This window comes from Microcaecilia unicolor, chromosome 13 (assembly GCF_901765095.1).
Source record: "Microcaecilia unicolor chromosome 13, aMicUni1.1, whole genome shotgun sequence".
NCBI lineage: Eukaryota > Metazoa > Chordata > Amphibia > Gymnophiona > Siphonopidae > Microcaecilia > Microcaecilia unicolor.
Genome location: NC_044043.1, coordinates 24,097,169 through 24,119,744, shown reverse-complemented (window position 1 = coordinate 24,119,744; position 22,576 = coordinate 24,097,169). Strand labels below are relative to the sequence as shown.

The window sequence follows — 22,576 nt, the reverse complement described above, 5'->3', positions numbered from 1 at the left end:
AGTGGACTATAAATATTAAAATAAATGAACACTACATTTAACCCCTCATTCTATGGTTTGATGCCCAAATTTAGCACGCGTAAATTCATAGAATACCAGCACTTTTACCTGCGTCAGGTTTTATACACAGAACTTGCTTAGCATGTAAATGCAAGAGGGGCATTTACAGGTGAGGGGCATGGGAGCAGGGCCACAAAGACTGAGCCGGCCAAGGACAAGACCACCGCCCCTCCCCCCCAGGATCATCCCCGCTGCCGGGACTCCCCAGGATCGTCATCGTCGCTGCTGTGGTCCTCCTCGATCACTACTGCTCTCGCCGTCCCAGCACCCCCTGATCGCTCCTGTTGCTGCTGCTACTGCCCCCCCAATTGCTGCTGCTTCTGCCCACCAGCAGAAGAGTTCGTCCTCTAGCGCTGCTCTTCTTCCTTCTGCCGCTTGTCCTTCTCCTGCGGCTGCTTTTTCTCTCAGGTCGTGCATGTGTGGCCTGTGGGGAAAAGCAGCCACAGGGGAAGGCAATGCAGCAGACTGTGAAGAAGAGCAGCCTGCTGTGTCTGTTCCTCCAGGTCCCCCCCCCCCCCAGCCTCCTGAAGGGGCCTGGCACTGGAGTTTTCTCCCTCCTGCTCCTGTCAGGACACGATCACCCGAGTCCCGTCAGCAGCAGGAGAGAGATCCCAGTGCTGTAAGGTAGGCATTTAAGCGCTGCATTTTGGTGCGCCCACTTATGCCTGCTGTTGACATGGTGGAAATGGGCACACCTAAACATAGGCCCTTAGATGCCAACTTATGTTATCATTCCATAACAGAATCCCACCAAGGTGCCATTGTACAATTAGAATCCAGTGCTCTGCATTTGCACCTATCTTATATTGCCCTCTTATCAAACATTGCATCTGAATTACAATATTTATGTACCCGTCTTTGCTTATAAGAAAGAAATACTTACTTCATCAATATGAGACTGCATGAAGCTCTGCCACTCTGAATAGGATCTTCCTTGGTCCATTGTTTGAAGCCCTGGTCTGACATAGTCCAAGGTGTGATGCCCTGCCCTAGATTCTACAGCTTGATGTGCTCCAGCTGTAGAAGCAGTTTTTATGATCTGCTGCGTCTCACTTGCGGCTCCTTGTCCACTGAGATTAGGGTTTACTATCTGGATGGGGACCTTTGAATTTGGATCCTTTAACAAAATAAAAAATAATAATAATTTAAAAAAATGTTCAAATTATTCTTAAACTTAAAACAAAAACATTATTATATGGGCATCAATCAGTATACTAAGCTCTTCCTTTTCAAGCACATCTGGTCTCCAGTAGCCTCAGCTTAACTAGCTTCATTATATTAGATTTATTAACCGAATCAATGAAAATGCATCACAATGTATCATGAAGAATAGAACATGGGGTAAATTACTCATGCTGATCACTACTATGGAATGCAAACTGATGTAAGAAACCAGAATATAGAGCATTGTAATGCACACTCTCAATAGTTTCTAGATTTGAACAGGGGATGATAAGAACATTGACCGCCAGACGCCTTAACCCTCTGATCTCTAGGAATATATAATGTCGCAAGAAGACTACAGTATGAGATGTAAATAATGTTTAGAGTGAACAGCTGTGGGTCATACTTTTAAACAGTTATATACTTTTAACATTTTATGTACAGTAATCTCTTTTAATCTTTTTAAATGTTATCTGTTTAGATTTTGTAACTGCTTTGATCTTTCCCTGAATTGTCCTCCGCCTTGAACTAAATGCCTAAATTAAATTAAATATTCAGCCAGTAGCGCTCAGCATTTCGTTGACTAGCACTGGCATTATTCCCATGTATTCAAGAGGCCCTGTCCAGGCTTCGGTGTTGAATATCTAGTTTTGAGGAGCCCGCTAATACGTGGAGGGGCATTTTCGATATGACATCTAAGTCCAACTTTGGATGTTTTGCACAACTGTGCAAAATCCGAATAGGGTTTGTTTTGAACAAGGTTTTGTGCCTTGTGATCTTCAAAAAAAGAAAATGTCCAAGTGAAAAACATAGAAAATCAAGCCATTGGGATGTAGGAGGGCCAGCATTTTTAGTAGACTGGTCCGCCAGAAGTCCCAGGAGAGTAATGGGGCACTGCAGTGAACTTCAAAAAATGCTCCAAAGTACACATCTCACCGTTGCTCCCTTATCTTATCTGCTGAGCTCCCCAAAACCCATTACCCCCAATTGTACACCACTACAATGGGTATTTGCTAGATGTTTTTGTGCTCAGTGCGTTTATGTTTGTGATCCACTTTCAAAATTTAAAAAACACCCACATGAAAAATGCCCCAAACCATGCCATTGAGATGTAGGAGGAGCCAGCATTCTTGGTAGACTGGCCACACAGATATCCCAGAAAAGCAGTGGGTCACCCTAAGGGGGCACTGCAGTGGACTTCATATAAAAGCTCCCAGGTACATATCTCACCCTTGCTCCCTTATCTTGTCTGCTGAGCCCCCCAAAATCTACTACCCCCAACTGTACACCACTACAAGGGGGCACCTATATGTGGGTACAGTGGGTTTCTGGTGAGTTTTGGGGGGCTGTTTCCACCACTGCCCGATTACTGTTGGGTAACCCCAGTGGTAAAAATACAGAAATACATTTCCATGGTGCTGGAAATGGTGCATGCTGGGGGCGGAATTACTGCTGGGTTGCTGTGGTAGCCTGGACTGGCTTATGTGGTCCTATTTATGCGGTTGACTGCCAATATTCAGAACTTAACCAGCTAGGTTAACTGGCCAAATGCTGACTCCACCCCTTGAACATCCCCAAAATAGCTGGTTTGCAGTTCAGCACTAACTGGTTAAGTGCCGCTGAAAATTAGCGGTTAGCCCCAAGTAGGCGACTTAACCAACCAACAGCCATTTCTGGCCAGTTAAATTGTTTTGAATATTTACCTGTATATTTTTCCACAAAACATTAAGGGACCCTTTTATTAAAGCTTAGTGTGTGGTGTGCACTAAAGGGTCCTTTTAGTAAGCTGCGGGAAAAAGGGCCCTGCAGTAGCGGCGGGGACTGTTTTTCCTATGCACCAGGGCCCTTTTTACCACAGCGGGTAAAAAGCCCATTAAAAAAATGGCCATGCAGCAAGATAACTTACCACATGGCAATGCAGCGGGGAGCACATACCTCCATCCACTGAGGTAGCAGTAAGGGCTCCCACGGCAACCCGGTGGTTAAAAAAAAATTTTTTTCTGGCATCTGCCGTGCACTCGAGCCGGAACTACTGTGCATGCGGTAAGCTAATGTTGAGCAAAGAGGGATTCAAATATTTGTAGTCTTTTTATACCTTTTGAGGATGGAGGGGAAAAGAAATTAATATTCCCTTTTCTGCAATTTTTAGTAACTTTAGCTATCTTGAAATGGTCATAAAAATAAGTCGTAGAGAAAGCATACCACAAAGACCAACAAATATAAACTCCTATACATACATTCAGAACTGCCTTTTTGCTTTTTAATCTACTATTATGTTTTATCATTATCATGCTACCCAAGACCCTCTATTATACTAAATGTACACTTTCTTATATGTTTTCACTATTCACGATATATTGTAAGCCACATTGAGCCTGCAAAGAGGTGGGATACAAATGCAATAAATAAATGATAGCTTAAATAGAATTCTTGCTTCGACTGGGAGCCAATATACACAAAACTGAGATAATCCATCACATTTTTTCAAGGTGAAAACATACGGAGAGCTGTATTTTGAATGGTTTGTAGCTTTTTAAGTATTTGTTTAGTACAACTCAAATAAGCTAAATTGCAATAGTCTAGCTGACTCAAAATCATAGATTGAACTAAAATTCTAAATTGATCTTATATAAAGGGCTCTTTTACAAAGGTGCCCTGAAAAATGGCCTGCGGTAGCGTAGACGTGTTTTGGGGTGCGCATTTTTCAGCACACCTGTAAAAAATGCCTTTTTAAAATTTTTGCTGAAAATGGACGTTCGGCAAAATGAAAATTGCCACGCGTAACCGGGCGGTAATGACCTACGCAAGTCAAATGCCACTTGATGCGCGTCCAATACGTGCGTCCGAAAAGAAAAATTATTTTTCGGCTGCTCATATCGGCGCGTGCGTTGGGCGCGCGTAGACGCTTACACGGCTTAGTAAAAGGGCCCTTAAAATATTTATGAACCTGTCAGAGTTTCTAGGTAGCTGGTCCAAAAGCAATGGGTAAAAGTACCTACAGACTTTACCCCTCATTTTGAAAAGTGTCCCCCACCCCTACAGAGCTTTCACTTTTATGAAGCTTTAGAAGAAAAAAAACACATACCATTAGCTCCTCTCCTGGAGCCTCAGTATTTGATACGATTAAGTTCTCTTGGGCTAAGTCATCAGGAAAGCAATCTTTGTTGTATTTGTTGGCAGCGGCACCACATAGACAAGCAAGCAGGGCACCTAGAATACATACACAAGAATGCTTTTGTTTTTAAAAAGCTAATAACTACATTTTACTAAAGAAAAAGAGAATGTCCCACAGTACAAAGAGCAGAACCAACGGGAAAAGCCACAACAGTTTATTGAAAAGATGACCTGACATGGCCATGTTTCAGCAGACTGTGCCTGTGTCAGGGGTCTACATTCTAATAAGTAAAATCTATTCTTCAGATACTTCTTATCAACAAGAAGTATTACTCAATAGTGACAGGGGTCTTCTAAGTCTCACAGCCTTCTTGCATAATAGTACTTCTGAAACTTAATAAGATATGGGTGTGTAAGGCTTCTAGGGTGTTTCCAGGTTTAAAGTCTTATATTTTATTTAAAAGGTTTTGTTTTTGGTCTCGTTCCCAAGTATAACATAATAAATTTGGAATGTATGAAGTTTCCCTTGATACATGTATAATTGCCCAAACACTGCCATTGTAACCTTCTTTATGTATATGTCTACTTTTCACACTGGAATGATGTATACATTAAGTGTGATTTTGCTTGAGTAGATTGGTTTGGTTTGGGAGTAGCCTAGTGGTTAGTGCCTGGGGAATTGGGTTCAGTTTCCACCTAGAGTCACAAGGAGCCCTTTTACAGAGTGGCATCAACACCTCCTTTCTTCTTCTGGTTATACCCCTCTCTATGCAGCCTAGCATCCTTCTGACCTTGTCACATTGTTTCCTCACCTTGAGATCCTCAGACACCATCAAGGTCCCTCTCCTGAGCCGAGCTTATCAATCTCTCCCCTCCTATCTGGTACATCTCTTTTGGATTTTTGCACCCCAAGGCATCACTCTGCACTTCCTCGCATTAAATTTTAACTGCCAGACCCTTGACCATTCTTCCAATGTTTGGAGATCCCTCCTCATGGTTTCTAATCCCTCCAAAGTATTGAGTCTACTGGCTATATTCGTTATCATCCGCAAAAAGGCAAACTTTTCCTTCTAACCCTCCAGCAATGTCTCTCACAAATATATTAAACAGAATCGGCCCCAGCACCGACCCCTGAGGCACTCCACTGCTCACTTTACTTTCCTCCGAGCGGGTTCCATTTACCACCACCTTCTGTCGCCTATCGGTCAAAATCAGAATAAAAACTGTGTTTTACAAATGAATAAAAACTAGAACTAAAATTATTTTCTGGACTAAAAGATCACTGCCGGGTAGTGCCGGGATGGTACTAATAGCTGTCCTAACTTGCCCAGATAGCTCTTACCAGTGCTGAATACTAGCAATACTCTGATAACTTCTGGTGCCTAGACATTCAGCCTGGTATCTAGGTACAGCCCAGCCCTGAATATGTGTCCAGATTTTACAACAAACGCTGTAATACCTGAAATTTTCAGACCACATAAGTCCCCTTTCTTCAGCTAACGAGTTATACAGCAAATTATAACATATTCCCAATTCCTCTGTAGCAAATCCATTGACTTTGACTTAGGGCCCCTTTTACAAAGCTGCAGTACATGTACTGCTGCTTTGCCACGTGCCAATCTGGCACTGAAAAAATAGTTTATCTGGTAGTGCACCATCGGGTTAGCACGGGAGTCCTTACCGCCTCCGAGGACATGAATTGGGGTTGAAGGGAGGAAGACTCAGGAATAATGTCAAGAAGTATTTTTTCATCGAGAGGGTGGTGGATACTTGGAATGCCCTACAGCGGCAGGTAGTGGAGATGAAAACCGTAACGGAATTCAAAAATGTGTGGGATAAACAGAAATTGCTACACATGGGATAAACAGAAATGGCCATGCGGCAAGTGTTACTCTTACCGCACAGTCATTTCCATAAAAGAAAAAGCGAATGCTACATACCTGTAGAAGGTATTCTCCGAGGACAGCAGGCTGATTGTTCTCACTGATGGGTGACGTCCACGGCAGCCCCTCCAATCGGAACTTCACTAGCAAAGGCCTTTGCTAGTCCTCGCGCGCCCATGCGCACCGTGCATGCGCGGCCGTCTTCCCGCCCGAACCGGCTCGTGTTCGTCAGTCCCATATGTAGCAAGACAAAGCAAGGGAAGACACAACTCCAAAGGGGAGGCGGGTGGGTTTGTGAGAACAATCAGCCTGCTGTCCTCGGAGAATACCTTCTACAGGTATGTAGCATTCGCTTTCTCCGAGGACAAGCAGGCTGCTTGTTCTCACTGATGGGGTATCCCTAGCCCCCAGGCTCACTCAAAACAACAACCATGGTCAATTGGGCCTCGCAACGGCGAGGACATAACTGAGATTGACCTAAAAAATTTACCAACTAACTGAGAGTGCAGCCTGGAACAGAACAAACAGGGCCCTCGGGGGGTGGAGTTGGATCCTAAAGCCCGAACAGGTTCTGAAGAACTGACTGCCCGAACTGACTGTCGCGTCGGGTATCGTGCTGCAGGCAGTAATGAGATGTGAATGTGTGGACAGATGACCACGTCGCAGCTTTGCAAATCTCTTCAATAGTGGCTGACTTCAAGTGGGCTACCGACGCAGCCATGGCTCTAACATTATGAGCCGTGACATGACCCTCAAGAGCCAGCCCAGCCTGGGCGTAAGTGAAGGAAATGCAATCTGCTAGCCAATTGGATATGGTGCGTTTCCCCACAGCCACTCCCCTTCTGTTGGGATCAAAAGAAACAAACAATTGGGCGGACTGTCTGTTGGGCTGTGTCCGCTCCAGATAGAAGGCCAATGCTCTCTTGCAGTCCAATATGTGCAGCTGACGTTCAGCAGGGCAGGAATGAGGACGGGGAAAGAATGTTGGCAAGACAATTGACTGGTTCAGATGGAACTCCGACACAACCTTTGGCAAGAACTTAGGGTGAGTGCGGAGGACTACTCTGTTATGATGAAATTTGGTGTAAGGGGCCTGGGCTACCAGGGCCTGAAGCTCACTGACTCTACGAGCTGAAGTAACTGCCACCAAGAAAATGACCTTCCAGGTCAAGTACTTCAGATAGCAGGAATTCAGTGGCTCAAAAGGAGGTTTCATCAGCTGGGTGAGAACGACATTGAGATCCCATGACACTGTAGGAGGCTTGACAGGGGGCTTTGACAAAAGCAAACCTCTCATGAAGCGAACAACTAAAGGCTGTCCTGAGATCGGCTTACCTTCCACACGGTAATGGTATGCACTGATTGCACTAAGGTGAACCCTTACAGAGTTGGTCTTGAGACCAGACTCAGACAGGTGCAGAAGGTATTCAAGCAGGGTCTGTGTAGGACAAGAGCGAGGATCTAGGGCCTTGCTGTCACACCAGACGGCAAACCTCCTCCACAGAAAGAAGTAACTCCTCTTAGTGGAATCTTTCCTGGAAGCAAGCAAGATGCGGGAGACACCCTCCGACAGACCCAAAGAGGCAAAGTCTACGCTCTCAACATCCAGGCCGAGAGAGCCAGGGACCGGAGGCCGGGATGCAGAAGTGCCCCTTCGTTCTGTGTGATGAGGGTCGGAAAACACTCCAATCTCCACGGTTCTTCAGAGGACAACTCCAGAAGAAGAGGGAACCAGATCTGACGCGGCCAAAAAGGAGCAATCAGAATCATGGTGCCTCGGTCTTGCTTGAGTTTCAACAAAGTCTTCCCCACCAGAGGTATGGGAGGATAAGCATACAGCAGACCCTCCCCCCAGTCCAGGAGGAAGGCATCCGATGCCAGTCTGCCGTGGGCCTGAAGCCTGGAACAGAACTGAGGGACTTTGTGGTTTGCTCGAGATGCGAAGAGATCTACCAAGGGGGTGCCCCACACCTGGAAGATCTGCCGCACTACACGGGAATTGAGCGACCACTCGTGAGGTTGCATAATCCTGCTCAACCTGTCGGCCAGACTGTTGTTTACGCCTGCCAGATATGTGGCTTGGAGCACCATGCCGTGACGGCGAGCCCAGAGCCACATGCTGACGGCTTCCTGACACAGGGGGCGAGATCCGGTGCCCCCCTGCTTGTTGACGTAATACATGGCAACCTGGTTGTCTGTCTGAATTTGGATAATTTGGTGGGACAGCCGATCTCTGAAAGCCTTCAGAGCGTTCCAGATCGCTCGTAACTCCAGAAGATTGATCTGCAGATCGCGTTCCTGGAGGGACCAGCTTCCTTGGGTGTGAAGCCCATCGACATGAGCTCCCCATCCCAGGAGAGACGCATCCGTGGTCAGCAGAGTCAGATTGGACCAAATCGTCCACCAATACAGGGATTTGAGAAAACTCGTGGACAAGTGGATCACGTCTTCTAGATCCCCAGCAGCCTGAAACCACTGGGAAGCTAGGGTCCATTGAGCAGATCTCATGTGAAGGCGGGCCATGGGAGTCACATGGACTGTGGAGGCCATGTGGCCCAGCAATCTCAACATCTGCCGAGCTGTGATCTGCTATGACGCTCGCAACCGCGAGACGAGGGACAACAAGTTGTTGGCTCTCGCCTCTGGGAGATAGGCGCGAGCCGTCCGAGAATCCAGCAGAGCTCCTATGAATTCGAGTTTCTGCACTGGGAGAAGATGGGACTTTGGATAATTTATCACAAACCCCAGTAGCTCCAGGAGGCGAATAGTCATCTGCATGGACTGCAGGGCTCCTGCCTCGGATGTGTTCTTCACCAGCCAATCGTCGAGATATGGGAACACGTGCACCCCCAGCCTGCGAAGTGCCGCTGCCACTACAGCCAAGCACTTTGTGAACACTCTGGGCGCAGAGGCGAGTCCAAAGGGTAGCACACAGTACTGGAAGTGACGTGTGCCCAGCTGAAATCGCAGATACTGTCTGTGAGCTGGCAGTATCGGGATGTGAGTGTAGGCGTCCTTCAAGTCCAGAGAGCATAGCCAATCGTTTTCCTGAATCATGGGAAGAAGGGTGCCCAGGGAAAGCATCCTGAACTTTTCTTTGACCAGATGTTTGTTCAGGGCCCTTAGGTCTAGGATGGGACGCATCCCCCCTGTTTTCTTTTCCACAAGGAAGTACCTGGAATAGAATCCCAGCCCTTCTTGCCCGGATGGCACGGGCTCGACCGCATTGGCGCTGAGAAGGGCGGAGAGTTCCTCTGCAAGTACCTGCTTGTGCTGGAAGCTGTAAGACTGAGCTCCCGGTGGACAATTTGGAGGTTTTGAGGCCAAATTGAGGGTGTATCCTTGCCGGACTATTTGGAGAACCCACTGATCGGAGGTTATGAGAGGCCACCTTTGGTGAAAAGCTTTCAACCTCCCTCCGACTGGCAGGTCGCCCGGCACTGACACTTGGATGTCGGCTATGCTCTGCTGGAGCCAGTCAGAAGCTCGTCCCTTGCTTTTGCTGGGGAGCCGAGGGGCCTTGCTGAGGCGCACGCTGCTGACGAGAGCGAGCGCGCTGGGGCTTAGCCTGGGCCGCAGGCTGCCGAGAAGGAGGATTGTACCTACGCTTACCAGAAGAGTAGGGAACAGTCTTCCTTCCCCCGAAAAATCTTCTACCTGTAGAGGTAGAGGCTGAAGGCTGCCGGCGGGAGAACTTGTCGAATGCGGTGTCCCGCTGGTGGAGCTGCTCTACCACCTGCTCGACTTTTTCTCCAAAAATGTTATCCGCACGGCAAGGCGAGTCCGCAATCCGCTGCTGGATTCTATTCTCCAGGTCGGAGGCACGCAGCCATGAGAGTCTGCGCATCACCACACCTTGAGCAGCGGCCCTGGACGCAACATCAAAGGTGTCATACACCCCTCTGGCCAGGAATTTTCTGCACGCCTTCAGCTGCCTGACCACCTCCTGAAATGGCTTGGCTTGCTCAGTGGGGAGCGCATCCACCAAGCCCGCCAACTGCCGCACATTGTTCCGCATGTGTATGCTCGTGTAGAGCTGGTAAGACTGAATTTTGGCCACGAGCATAGAAGAATGGTAGGCCTTCCTCCCAAAGGAGTCCAAGGTTCTAGAGTCCTTGCCCGGGGGCGCCGAAGCATGCTCCCTAGAACTCTTGGCCTTCTTTAGGGCCAAATCCACAACTCCAGAGTCGTGAGGCAACTGAGTGCGCATCAGCTCTGGGTCCCCATAGATCCGGTACTGGGACTCGATCTTCTTGGGAACGTGGGGGTTAGTTAGAGGCTTGGTCCAGTTCGCCAGCAATGTCTTTTTTAGGACATGGTGCAAGGGAACAGTGGACGCTTCCTTAGGTGGAGAAGGATAGTCCAGGAGCTCAAACATTTCAGCCCTGGGCTCGTCCTCCACAACCACCGGGAAGGGGATGGCCGTAGACATCTCCCGGACAAAGGAAGCGAAAGGCAGACTCTCGGGAGGAGAAAGCTGTCTTTCAGGAGAGGGAGTGGGATCGGAAGGAAGACCCTCAGACTCCTCGTCAGAGAAATATCTGATGTCTCCTTCGTCTTCCCACGAGGCCTCACCCTCGGTGTCAGACACAAGTTCACGGACCTGTGTCTGCAACCGTGCCCGACTCGACTCCGTGGAGCCACGTCCACGATGGGAACGTCGAGAGGTAGACTCTCTCGCCCGCATCGGCGAAGCTCCCTCCGCCGACGTAGTCGGGGAGCCTTCCTGGGAGGCGACCGCAGTCGGTGCCGCACGTGGTACCGATGCGGAAGGCCTCACCTCGGGCATGGGACCAGCCGGCGCCTCGCTCGACGGTACCGGTGGCGCAAGCACCCCCGGTACCGGAAGGGTAGGGCGCAACAGCTCCCCCATGATCTCTGGGAGAACGGCCCGGAGGCTCTCGTGCAGAGCGGCTGTGGAGAAAGACATCGATGTCGATGCAGGAGTCGATGTCAAAACCTGTTCCGGGCGTGGAGGCTGTTCCGGGCTGTCCAGAGTGGAGCGCATCGACACCTCCTGAACAGAGGGTGAGCGGTCCTCTCGGTGCCGATGCCTACTGGGTGCCGACTCCCTCGGCGACCCAGAGCTCTCGGTGCCGACACGGGAAGGAGACCGGTGACGATGCTTCTTCGATTTCTTGGAGCGAAGCATGTCACCGGAGCTTCCCGGCACCGACGAGGACGTCGAATCCAGTCGTCGCTTCCTCGGGGCCGAGGCCGAAGGAGGTCGGTCTCAGGGGGGCTGTACCGCGGGAGCCCTCAGGGCAGGAGGAGACCCACCCGAAGGCTCACCGCCACCAGCAGGGGAATGGACAGCCCTCACCTGCGCTCCAGACGAAGCACCACTGTCCGACGACATCAGCAAAAGAGGAGGTCTCGATGTCACCGACGCAGCCCTCCGATGTCGCCCCGATGCAGAGGGTCGATGCCTCGATACACTCGATGCAGTCAGGGGCGAAGATGAAGGTCCGGGCGCTGACGACGTCGATGCACTGGATCCTCCCGGTGCCGATGCCGACGAAGAGCCCGAGAACAAAACGTTCCACTGGGCCAATCTCGCTACCTGAGTCACTTTTGTAAAAGGGAACACAGACTACAGGCCTGCGGGCGGTGCCCAGCCCCCTAAGCACTGAAGACACGACGCGTGCCTATCAGTGAGCGAGATGACCCGGGCGCACTGGGTGCACTTCTTGAAGCCGCTGGGAGACTTCGATGTCATGGGCGGAAAAATCACGCCGGCGAGATCAAAAGTCAAAATGGCGGAAAAGGCACCACAAAAACAAGGGGAAGAAAACTTCGACCCGAGGCCTAAAAGCGGCCTAAAAGACGACGAAAGAAAACTTACCGGGGCGAAAAACTGGAAATATGGGAAGGAAAAAGACCGGAGAGTCTCCTTCCACACAGAGTTTTTTTTTTTTTTTTAACACGAAGTAAGAACGACGCGCGAGGTCGACTTTCCGGGGCGCGACACGGCAAAAACACGACCGTACCGAGCGCGGACAAAAGAAGACTGACGAACACGAGCCGGTTCGGGCGGGAAGACGGCCGCGCATGCGCGGTGCGCATGGGCGCGCGAGGACTAGCAAAGGCCTTTGCTAGTGAAGTTCCGATTGGAGGGGCTGCCGTGGACGTCACCCATCAGTGAGAACAGTTCCTCGGAGAAAAGTTCTTTTACCCACTACAGTAAAAGGGGGCCTTACATGCAGCAAATCCACCACAGGACCCCTTTTACCGCAGCTTTGTAAAAGGGGCCTTTAGTGATTACAATATGTTTAGTTGATTAAAATGGAGAGACGCACAGGGGGCACTAATTAAACATCTAGAATGCAACGTGCTGAGTGTGAATTCTATAATGGCATTTGGGAGCAAAGATTCCATTATAGAATGCTAGCTTAAGGCGCAGGTGTTAACAGCAGGCGTAAATGCATGCATCTAAATGTGGCACTTTAGTGCATAACTTACAGTATTATATAAGTTATGCACATCAATGTTGATCCCGCTCACGCTCCTCCCCTGTGAATGCCTCCTTGGGAAACGAGTTGCGCTGAGTGTGCACCTGCGTATTCTAGAAATGCAAATGGTGCTTAGATCTAGGTGCTCCTTTTACTAAGCTGCAGTAGAAATTAATGGTCATGTGCTAATGTTTATTCCACAAAAAAAGGAGAAATAAGATCTTACCTGCTAATTTGCTTTCCTTTAGTCCCTCCGGACCGGACCAGGATTGGACTGATGGGTTGTGCTCGCCTACCAGCAGGTGGAGACTGAGAAAAAACTCTGACTCTAGAGAGCCAATAGGAGCCCTGGCCATGTGACCTTAGCCTCAGTATTTGAATAACAAAGCAGGAAAGAAAGAAAGACCTTCTGTGCCGTATGGAATCCTAGCAGCCACAAAGCACTCGGCAACGCCAAGTATCAGAGCTCACCAGCAACTCTCACCAGAGAAGTGGTATGGCCCGATATGTATTACAGCTCACCAGCAACTCTCACTAGAGAAGTGGTATGGCTCACTTGTACTATAGCTCACCAGCAAATCTCACCAGAGAAGCGATATGGCTCACATGTAATATAGCTCACCAGCAACTCTCCCCAGAGAAGTGGTATGGCTCACGTATAATATAGCTCACCCGCAACTCTCACCAGAGAAGTGGTATGGCTCACTTGTCTTATAGCTCACCAGCAACTCTCACCAGAGAAATGGTATGGCCCACTTAAGATTTTATATATATTCCATCAACTGAGCTTACCAGCAACTCTCACCAGAAAAGTGGTAAATCATATTTAAGGTTTTATAGATATTCCAGCAACTGAGCTCAGCCACAACTCTCACCAGAGAAGTGGTATGGCGTATTTAAGGTTTTATAGATAGATTCCAGCAATTGAGCTCACCAGCAACCACCAGAGATGTGGTATAGACCACGTAAAGTTCTGTATATATATAGTATTGTTCCACGAATCGTAAAGGAATGAATACACTTCCTACTGAATACACTTCCTACTTAATAAAAGAAGCTAAAGAGTAGAGAGAACATGGGAGGGGCCTGGTCCGGTCCGGAGGGACTAAAGGAAAGCAAATTAGCAGGTAAGATCTAATTTCTCCTTCCTTAGCGTCCCTCCGGACCGGACCAGGATTGGACTGATGGGAAGTACCAAAGCAGTAATCTGAAGGGAGGGACCCTATGAAAACTGCAGAGAAATGTTCATGCTGCATAGACCACCTGGCGACAACTAACATGTAGTGTGTCCCAATGAGCAAAATAAAATGAAACTAGGACTAAGTTGCCAACTTACCAATGTGCACTGAGAGCACCAAAAATCGCCGTAGTAAGAATAGAGCCCGCTTCTGAAGTTGTGGAATATGTTGTAATACGCTGTGGAACTGCCCTCTCAGCGAGAAGAGAAATAGACATTCTCATTTCCTTGATCCTTCGCGATATAGCGGGTTAGAAACAATGAAAAACTTTTACGCCTACTGGCTAGAAGGACAAAACCAATAAGAAAAAACCGATTGGGAAAGGTGAAAACTTTAAACTACAGCAGACCGAAAAGAAGTTACCAACTGTAGAAGTATTCCACACATAGATCTACTTGCTGCAATGGCTACTGGGAAATACTGCTTGAAGAGGAAAACTTTATAGAAAAAGTTATGGCTACTAGAAAACAGAACTTTAAGAGTCTGTTCACCTAGTTCACCTAGCTGGTGGACGAAGCGGGAGGTACAGGTGCAGGACTCCTTTAAGAAACCGCTTTGACAGTGGATGCTGCATAAGCGTGCGGTTGTCAACAGTATCATGCATCACTGATAGAGCTGCCAAATGAACTCTAATGGATGAGTAAGACAGACAAGATTTCGCAAGATGCAGAAGATATTCCAAAACATGCAAAATGGATACTGTTTGTGGAATGAAGTGGCGAGAGGAGTACCACAGAGTGAACCGTCGCCACTTTGATTCATAGGACTTTAATGTAGATTTCTGTCTGGAAGCAATTAAAACTTGAAGTACTTCCTGCGAAAATATCAAAGATGTTGCAGACCCAGTAACCACGCCATAAGTTTGAGTGACTGGGGGTCCGGATGTAGAAGGGTGCCTTGGTTCTGCGTAAACACCTAGTGAGATGATGGAAGAAACGCATAAAGAAGGTTGAAAAACCCCTGCTGGACGTTGGCATCTGTCCCTGTCTCCGTCAAGACTGTTGCTGAACGGAAGAAGCAAGAAATGTTCGTGAGCCTGAAGGCAAAAAGAGATAGCCCTGAAGTGTCGCAGTGAGGAAGTAAGGCTGAAAAAATGAGAGTCCATTCACCTAAACGCAGGGTGACACAACTAAGAAAAAATGAGTACAAACTCAAGAGTATACTCTTAACTCCTCCTTGGCGGATGACATAACCCATTGCCATGGCAAGGACCAACATAGCTCTCTCCGCCTTGTTTGTCAGTAGGGAAAACAAAATTCACCCGAAGGTAAAACGAATTGCTGAGGTCCCCCAGAAAAAAAATATATAAAAACAAGCTTCTGCCAAAAAGTGTACTGCACGAAGCATCCCAATGACAGAACTAAGGTTCTTGAGATAACTAGATGACACTTAAATAGCGCGATTGATGACCCTGAGATTCGCAATAGGATGAAGGAAAATTCCTTCTTGGGCATTAGAAAGTAAAATTGCATTCTGCAGAATAGAGCGAGAAAATGGCCGAAGGCCCAAGGTCACCAAGAAAAATATAAACTGGGATGTTTGCAGAGGAGACAAAAGACTGTGCGCCAACCTGACTAAACAAAGAGAAAATCAGAGATATCTGATGAGAGATCAAATGAGAGATCAAATGAGAGGCCTGGCTACAATCACCACCCAACCTAGAGACTGTAAGAAATGCAACACCCGGTGCGTGACCTGAGAACTCTGCTGATAAGACTTTCTCCAATTAGGCAGTCGTCTAGGTAAGAATGAAATGACCCTAAGAGCGCAATGAACATCCTCTTAGATCTATAAAAGAACGGAAGAGAGAATACTGCTGAAAATGACCGGTTAATGCATAAGCAAAAAACTAGCCATTCTCTGGACCCTGAGGAGAAGAGGAAGGGTGACCAAGGACACCAGTTAAATAGGGCTACAAACTCCAACCCTATCTCTATGGCGTTCCATAGTTGGGTAAGTTCTGAATATAGAAAGTTCTGAATATAGGAGTCCACCAGCTATGGTAGTACGCTCCGGACAGAAAAAAATTGTCCCAGTATGAACGTCTGATTCACCGGCCTGTAATTTCTTGGATCTCCCTAATCCACATACCACTAATCCACGTACCACGGTCATGCGTCCTCCCTCACTGAGATGTAGATTGTAAGCTCCTTTGAGCAGGGAACGTCCTTCTTTGTTAATTTGTACAGCGCTGCGTAACCCTAGTAGCGCTCTAGAAATGTTAAGTAGTAGTAGTAGTAGTAGTACCAGACTCACACCCAATAGATATGAATGTTGAGCTTGTTTCAGGTTAAAACACCGAACCTAGGCCCAGGGTCCCCGGTGTTCCTAGTGGTGAACAGCCATGGCAAATATTGTATGCGTTAGTTTGCAGAATTACTGCAAAGCCTTGCTTTTGGAGCAGAGATTTCTGTTCGATACTCTCGTGAGAGGTTTTTTTTTTTTTTTTTCTTTAATGCTGTTCTGGCTGTAGAAAGGTGGACATTTGAGCTTCCCCAGAATGGCAAAACTTATGTACCTATGCCCATTAGATATGAATGCTGGACTTGATGGACTTTAGGCCTTACCCAGCATAACCATACTTATGTACCTATGGTATAAATACACAGGAAGTGAGTGAATCCCCTTCCAATTGAAAGAACACTCTGGAGTGAAGGCGCATAGAATGAAAATGAAAAAGGACAAACTTGGAAATTACCTGTAACGAAAAAAGTGAAGTTGTGCCACAGCCACTTGGTGAAGGCAGTGTAGACAAGACTGTATCTGAATTCAAGAAAGCTTGATATAACATCAGGTCTCTAAGGAAGAGGAAGAGATAGCAGATGGTATGTATAGGCATACTGGACCAAACCAGGATGTTTATAATCTGCCAATGCTGAACTGATAGAGTAGAGACAAACACGAGTAGATGGTTTGAGGACCGTCCACTATCTTTAAGTGAAAGGATGACTTTATTCTCTAAGTGACCATATGTCCTGTAAAAACCAGAAGAAAGCTAAAATGAAATATGAGAGGCTTCAAGGCAGTTGGAAAAGAAGGGAAGACATGAATAAAGCATGCCTGCTAAGGCAGCTGAGTGACTGGGAGCTTGGTAGACAGGACTGTCCCTCAGAGAATATGAAAGAGCTGATATATCCCAATGGCATCTGAACAATATACTGTATGCCTCTAGAGAAGGCTTCTTAAAGCCGGAAAAAGAAAACACTGTATAACACTACAGCCATTGAGAGTGATTGTCTGTTAAGTTCTTAAAACACTATATAACATCATAGGCATGGAGTAAAATGCTTGAAAGGAACTAAGATATTATGGTCAGAATTGCAAAGTACCAATCAATTGACTCTTAGACAATGTAGTCCTATTCATCAGGGAATGAGAAAGACAAAAATTTACTCTATGCCTATAGAGAAAGTTTCTAAAGTTCTTAAAACACTGTATAATACTACAGCTATTGAGGAAAATGCTTGAAATGAATTATGATATTATATTATGATAAGATGTAGATTTTCCACCAGGCAATGAAAAATGACTGAGCACCAGAAAAAACTAGTGTTAACAGCCCCGTGATACATAGAAATTTAAAAGAAGAAAAGCTTGTTATATATCCATATATGAAAGGAGCCCCCTTTCAACCAAATATTGCCTGCTGATGTGAAGAGCATTTTAGAATACGCCGTTCAGCACATACAAAAGTGTACACATTTTGGAGCCGAACTGCTCTATGAACTGCAGCCTTACCTTCAGCAGAGAGATCCCCGACTGATAAGATGGAGGGAGAAACAAAATGGCCGCTGTTCGCGCCACTGGCCCCGTGGCAATCGACAGCGCGCCCGACACCTCCGAACAAGCGGAGCCCAGTGGAACGTTGAAGAAACAACAGCCGGCGAAAAAGGCCCCGAAAAAACCGGAGGCAGCACCGGACCCGAAGAAACCTAGAAGGGAGAGCAAAATTTACACGTTCCGGCTGCGTGAACTGCGCGACGCTGACCGACAGCAGCTGTTTGAACTTTTAAGCCATATCGGAAAAAACAGGTGGCCGCGCTTACGCGGTTCGCACCTTTCTTTTTTTTTTTTTTCATTTGTTTAAACTGCCGCCGCCGCCAAAACGCAAGAAAATGGAGGAAATTAAATCTGACGAGAAAAATCGCTGTTTAAAGTCACAGATACTGAATTATTTTCTTCTGTTTGTTTTTTTTTTTTTTATAACCCCTCAATCATAATAAAACACTGGAGCTGCCTGCTCGTTAGAAGTCTGGGGAAAGAAAGGCTGCTTCTTTGAATTTCCTTTTATTTGATTTAATTCTTTTAAAGCAGCTACCTGTTAAAAGTGGCTGCCTCTCCCAAAGACGGTACACCTTTCCAGAGAAAGGGACGGCCCTTCCCTGCTAAGCCAGGGAGATGGGGAGGAAGGGGGGTGGACTCGAGACACCCGAGTTTAACACCCCCGAGGCTGTCAAAGAAAGAAGAGAAAGGAAACCCTGTCAAGCCTCTAAATAAGATTCCAGGCACAGAAGAATTATCACAAATATCTGTAATATCTAAAGAGAAAAGGAGAGAGACTAATGGGCTCACTTCCTACCTGCTGGGAGACTGAGAAAATACTGAGGCTAAGGTCACATGGCCAGGGCTCCTATTGGCTCTCTAGAGTCAGAGTTTTTTCTCAGTCTCCACCTGCTGGTAGGCGAGCACAACCCATCAGTCCAATCCTGGTCCGGTCCGGAGGGACGCTAAGGAAATATCAATTGCTATAAATCAGTTCAGTGGACCAAAAGCTATTGCAAAAGTTTAAAAATAAAACCTCAAAGGCAGTCAGGCCACATGAATATATCACATTCCCATACAAGTCAAATACTATTATAGGTTTCTTGTGTAATCTTGGAAAAAGAGAACCCACAAAAAAATGCCACTTGGGAGAAAAATGGCTGTTAACAGAATATTACCAAATATAAAAAAAGAAGAAAATATAGCTCAAAGTAAAGAGTTAAAAAAAAGGGACTGCACTGAAAAGTAAAAAGAAAAGTTATCTTCCATCCTTCATCCTTCTCCCATGATTAATTTGACTTTGAAAATTTTAGAAGGGAGGAAGTGATGTCATCGAGCGAAATGGCAGCCTAGTCCCGTAGCTCCGTCTCTCAGTGCCTGAAAAAAGTGTTAAAAGTCTGATGAAAGTGGGAGAAAACGGGAGGAAAAAGGCTATCTGAAGCTTCCCTTGCACAAAGACTGCTATGAGCAAAACACCCGCGACGTGCAAGAAGGAAGGCGAGCGGTTCAAGAAAAGCATGGCTGGGAAACCCGCTAAGCGCCACGAGTCTCCCGAACGCGCCACACCCTCTGACTCTGACTCAGCCTTGTCACTAGCTGAGACTCGCAACCCGCCCTCCAAAAAAGGAATATTCAGCGAACTGCGTAAATTTTTATCAAATATCCAAGAAGAGATCAAACATTCAAAAGATGAAATCCTGGAACGCATGAATTCGCTGAGCGCAGACCTCCGCAAGCTGGGGGCAGGGTGGAGGACGCTGAACTTAAGTTGGAGGAGCATTCAGAGACCCTGACTGAACACACCACCCTGTTGCACGAGCTGGAAAAAAAGAATTCGGATCTCGAATATAAACTGGATGATCTGGAGAATAGAGGCCGCCGAAACAATCTCCGGTTTCGCAAAGTCCCTGAAGGGGGGGACACGGAGGATGTCCTGGTGATCACGCAAACCATGTGCGCAACACTGCTGGGCCAAGAGGCGGGCGAGACACCGGTGGAACTTGATAGAGCCCATAGAGCGCTGGGTGCACGAAAAGAATAACAGGTGCGCGATATCATCGTGCGCTTTCATAGATACGAAATTAAGGAGAAGATCATGGCCTGTGCACGAAAGGCACAGAATTTCGAATTCAGAGGGGCGAAGATTTTGGTATACCAAGATTTATCGCAGTACACCTTGCAACAGCGACGCCAGATGAGACCAGCTCTGGATATTCTACTTAAACATCAACTGCAATACAGATGGGGATTTCCCTTTTCTCTGAACTTTACATTGAAGGGAAGTAAATATCGAGTGCGCACAGTACTGGAGGCTTGGGAGGCCCAGCACGCAGCAGAGTTGGTGAGCTCTTCGACCCCGCCAGGAGAGATGGCGTCTGCAACACGGGCCAAACTCCAGGGCTGGCAGCGCGTTCCTGGACCGTCCAGGAGGGGTAAAACCAAGCGCTGACTGGACTGAGCTGGAACGATGACACAAAGACTGTACACCGGGGTAACTAGTATAAAGTTTAAGCTACCACTGTTTTGTTCTAAGAAATGTAATCGGTTTGGGGTTAGCTTATGTACTGAATTAAGGCCTGCAGATTCATGTGATGCGGGGTGCGTGTGAGCTGTATGCTGTATGAAGGGGGGGACAAAAAGAAGAGGAAGGGTGTATTAATGAAGACGAGGGTGTTTTGGTATGTTGAGAGGGATGTGTGGAAGGGACTGATGTTCGATAAGGGAAGGACTATTAAGGGGCGAGGGGGGGAGGGTCGTGAGGCTGGGGTGATGTGAGTGCGGTGAATAACTTCCTTGAATCCCATCCAGAGGGTTAGTGCCTCTGGTTGGTGCTAATGTGGGGGATGTTTTGGGGGGGGTGGGGGTGGGGAATGGGTAGGGATGGGACAGGGAGAGGGGGAAGGGGGAGGTAGGGGTCCCAACTTGAGGTCACAGACGCACATCACTCACATAGGGAAACAACGAGGTGTGATGTTTGTGTTGGTTAATTGCTTCAACAACATTATGTAATGGACACAGATTTGAAAATAGTATCCTATAATGTTAAGGGACTGAACATGCCACAAAAGAGGCAGAAACTTTATAGGGAATTGCTACAACTTAAGCCACATATAGTGTTGCTGCAGGAGACGCACTTGCGTCGCAAGCATGAACGGTACCTCTCTTGCCCAGGTTATTCAGGAACATACTGTGCGTCAGCGGGGGTTTCAAAGAAAGGGGGTGTAGCGATATCTTTTCCGGAGATGGGAAGGCGGTAGAACGAGAGGACAAGAAATGAGATTGAAGGGGGGCAGACTCAGGAAAGATGTCAGGAAGTATTTTTTCACGGAGAGGGTGGTGGACGCTTGGAATGCCCTCCCGCGGGAGGTGGTGGAGATGAAAACGGTAACGGAGTTCAAACATGCGTGGGATATGCATAAAGGAATCCTGTGCATAAGGAATGGATCCTCAGAAGCTTAGCTGAAATTGGGTGGCGGAGCAGGTGGGGGGAAGAGGGGTTGGTGGTTGGGAGGCTAGGATAGGGGAGGGCAGACTTATACGGTCTGTACCAGAGCCGATGATGGGAGGCGGGACTGGTGGTTGGGAGGCGGGAAATACTGCTGGGCAGACTTATACGGTCTGTGCCCTGAAAAGGACAGGTACAAATTCAAGGTAAGGAATACACATATGAGTTTGTCTTGGGCAGACTGGATGGACCATGCAGGTCTTTTTCTGCCGTCATCTACTATGTTACTATGTTATTGATGCACGACTCTATGGCGGCACGAGTAGAACAGATCAAAAGGGATCCAGGGGGACGATTCATCTTTCTACATTTAAAATTGGACCAGGTGAATCTAACGGTGGCTTCAATTTATGCACCTAATAGTGGACAGGTGGATTTCTTTACTAGAGTTTGGAATTCCTTGATGTCCCTAATATTGGGGGGCGATTTTAATGCAGTGGTAAACCCTGGGTTGGATCGAACAGGGGTAGCAAGGAGAGAGGGGAAAAAAGAGTCACAAGCGTTGGGGTCCCTGGCATATTCACTTGGTGCTCTGGACCTGTGGAGGCTGACACATAGCACAGAAAGGGACTACACTTACTATTCACCTGTGCATAATTCATACTCCCGAATTGACTATATCTTTCTGGACACCAAATTGGTAGAATGTTTGTTGTTACATTTGTACCCCGTGCTTTCCCACTCATGGCAGGCTCAATGCGGCTTACATGGGGCAATAGAGGGTTAAGTGACTTGCCCAGAGTCACAAGGAGCTGCCTGTGCCTGAAGTGGGAATCAAACTCAGTTCCTCAGTTCCCCAGGACCAAAGTCCATCACCCTAACCACTAGGCCACTCCTGGATATCAGCCCACGCCCCAGTGTGGGTTACTTTGCCAAATATTCGACCTGAGCTTAAAGATAAGAGATGGACATTAAACACTAGTTTATTGCAGGAGGGGAAGGTGGTGGAGGGAGTAGAAATCCACAGGAGAAGTATGTGTTAGGCGGGGAGAGTCTGATAGTTACGGACGGGGAGAGGGATCTTGGGGTGATAGTATCTGAGGATCTGAAGGCGACGAAACAGTGTGACAAGGCGGTGGCCGTAGCCAGTCTGCCATGCGCCTGTAGTCTGGAACAGAACAGAGGCAGCTTGTGATTGGTCTGAGAGGCGAAAAAGTCCACCGAGGGGGTGCCCCACTCTCGGAAGATCTTGCGTACCACTCTGGAATGGAGCGACCACTCGTGCGGTTGCATGACTCTGCTCAGTCTGTCGGCCAGACTGTTGTTTACGCCTGCCAGGTATGTGGCTTGGAGAAGCATGCCAAACTGACAAGCCCAACGCCACATCCTGACGGCTTCCTGACACAGGGGGTGAGATCCGGTGCCCCCCTGCTTGTTGATGTAATACATTGCAACCTG

At 47.6% G+C, this 22,576-nt stretch overlaps 1 protein-coding gene across 1 annotated transcript in view; it reads right to left on the bottom strand.

The window, feature by feature from the left end:
* Positions 1–22,576, bottom strand: part of LOC115456472 (desmocollin-3-like) — a 209,431-nt gene that overhangs the window by 22,899 nt on the left and 163,956 nt on the right. The window contains exons 14-15 of the mRNA XM_030185558.1: positions 4,310–4,434; positions 944–1,177 (exon numbers count right to left, since the gene is read on the bottom strand). Of these exons, the coding sequence (XP_030041418.1) occupies positions 944–1,177; positions 4,310–4,434 (359 nt within the window). The remainder of the gene's footprint in view (positions 1–943; positions 1,178–4,309; positions 4,435–22,576) is intronic.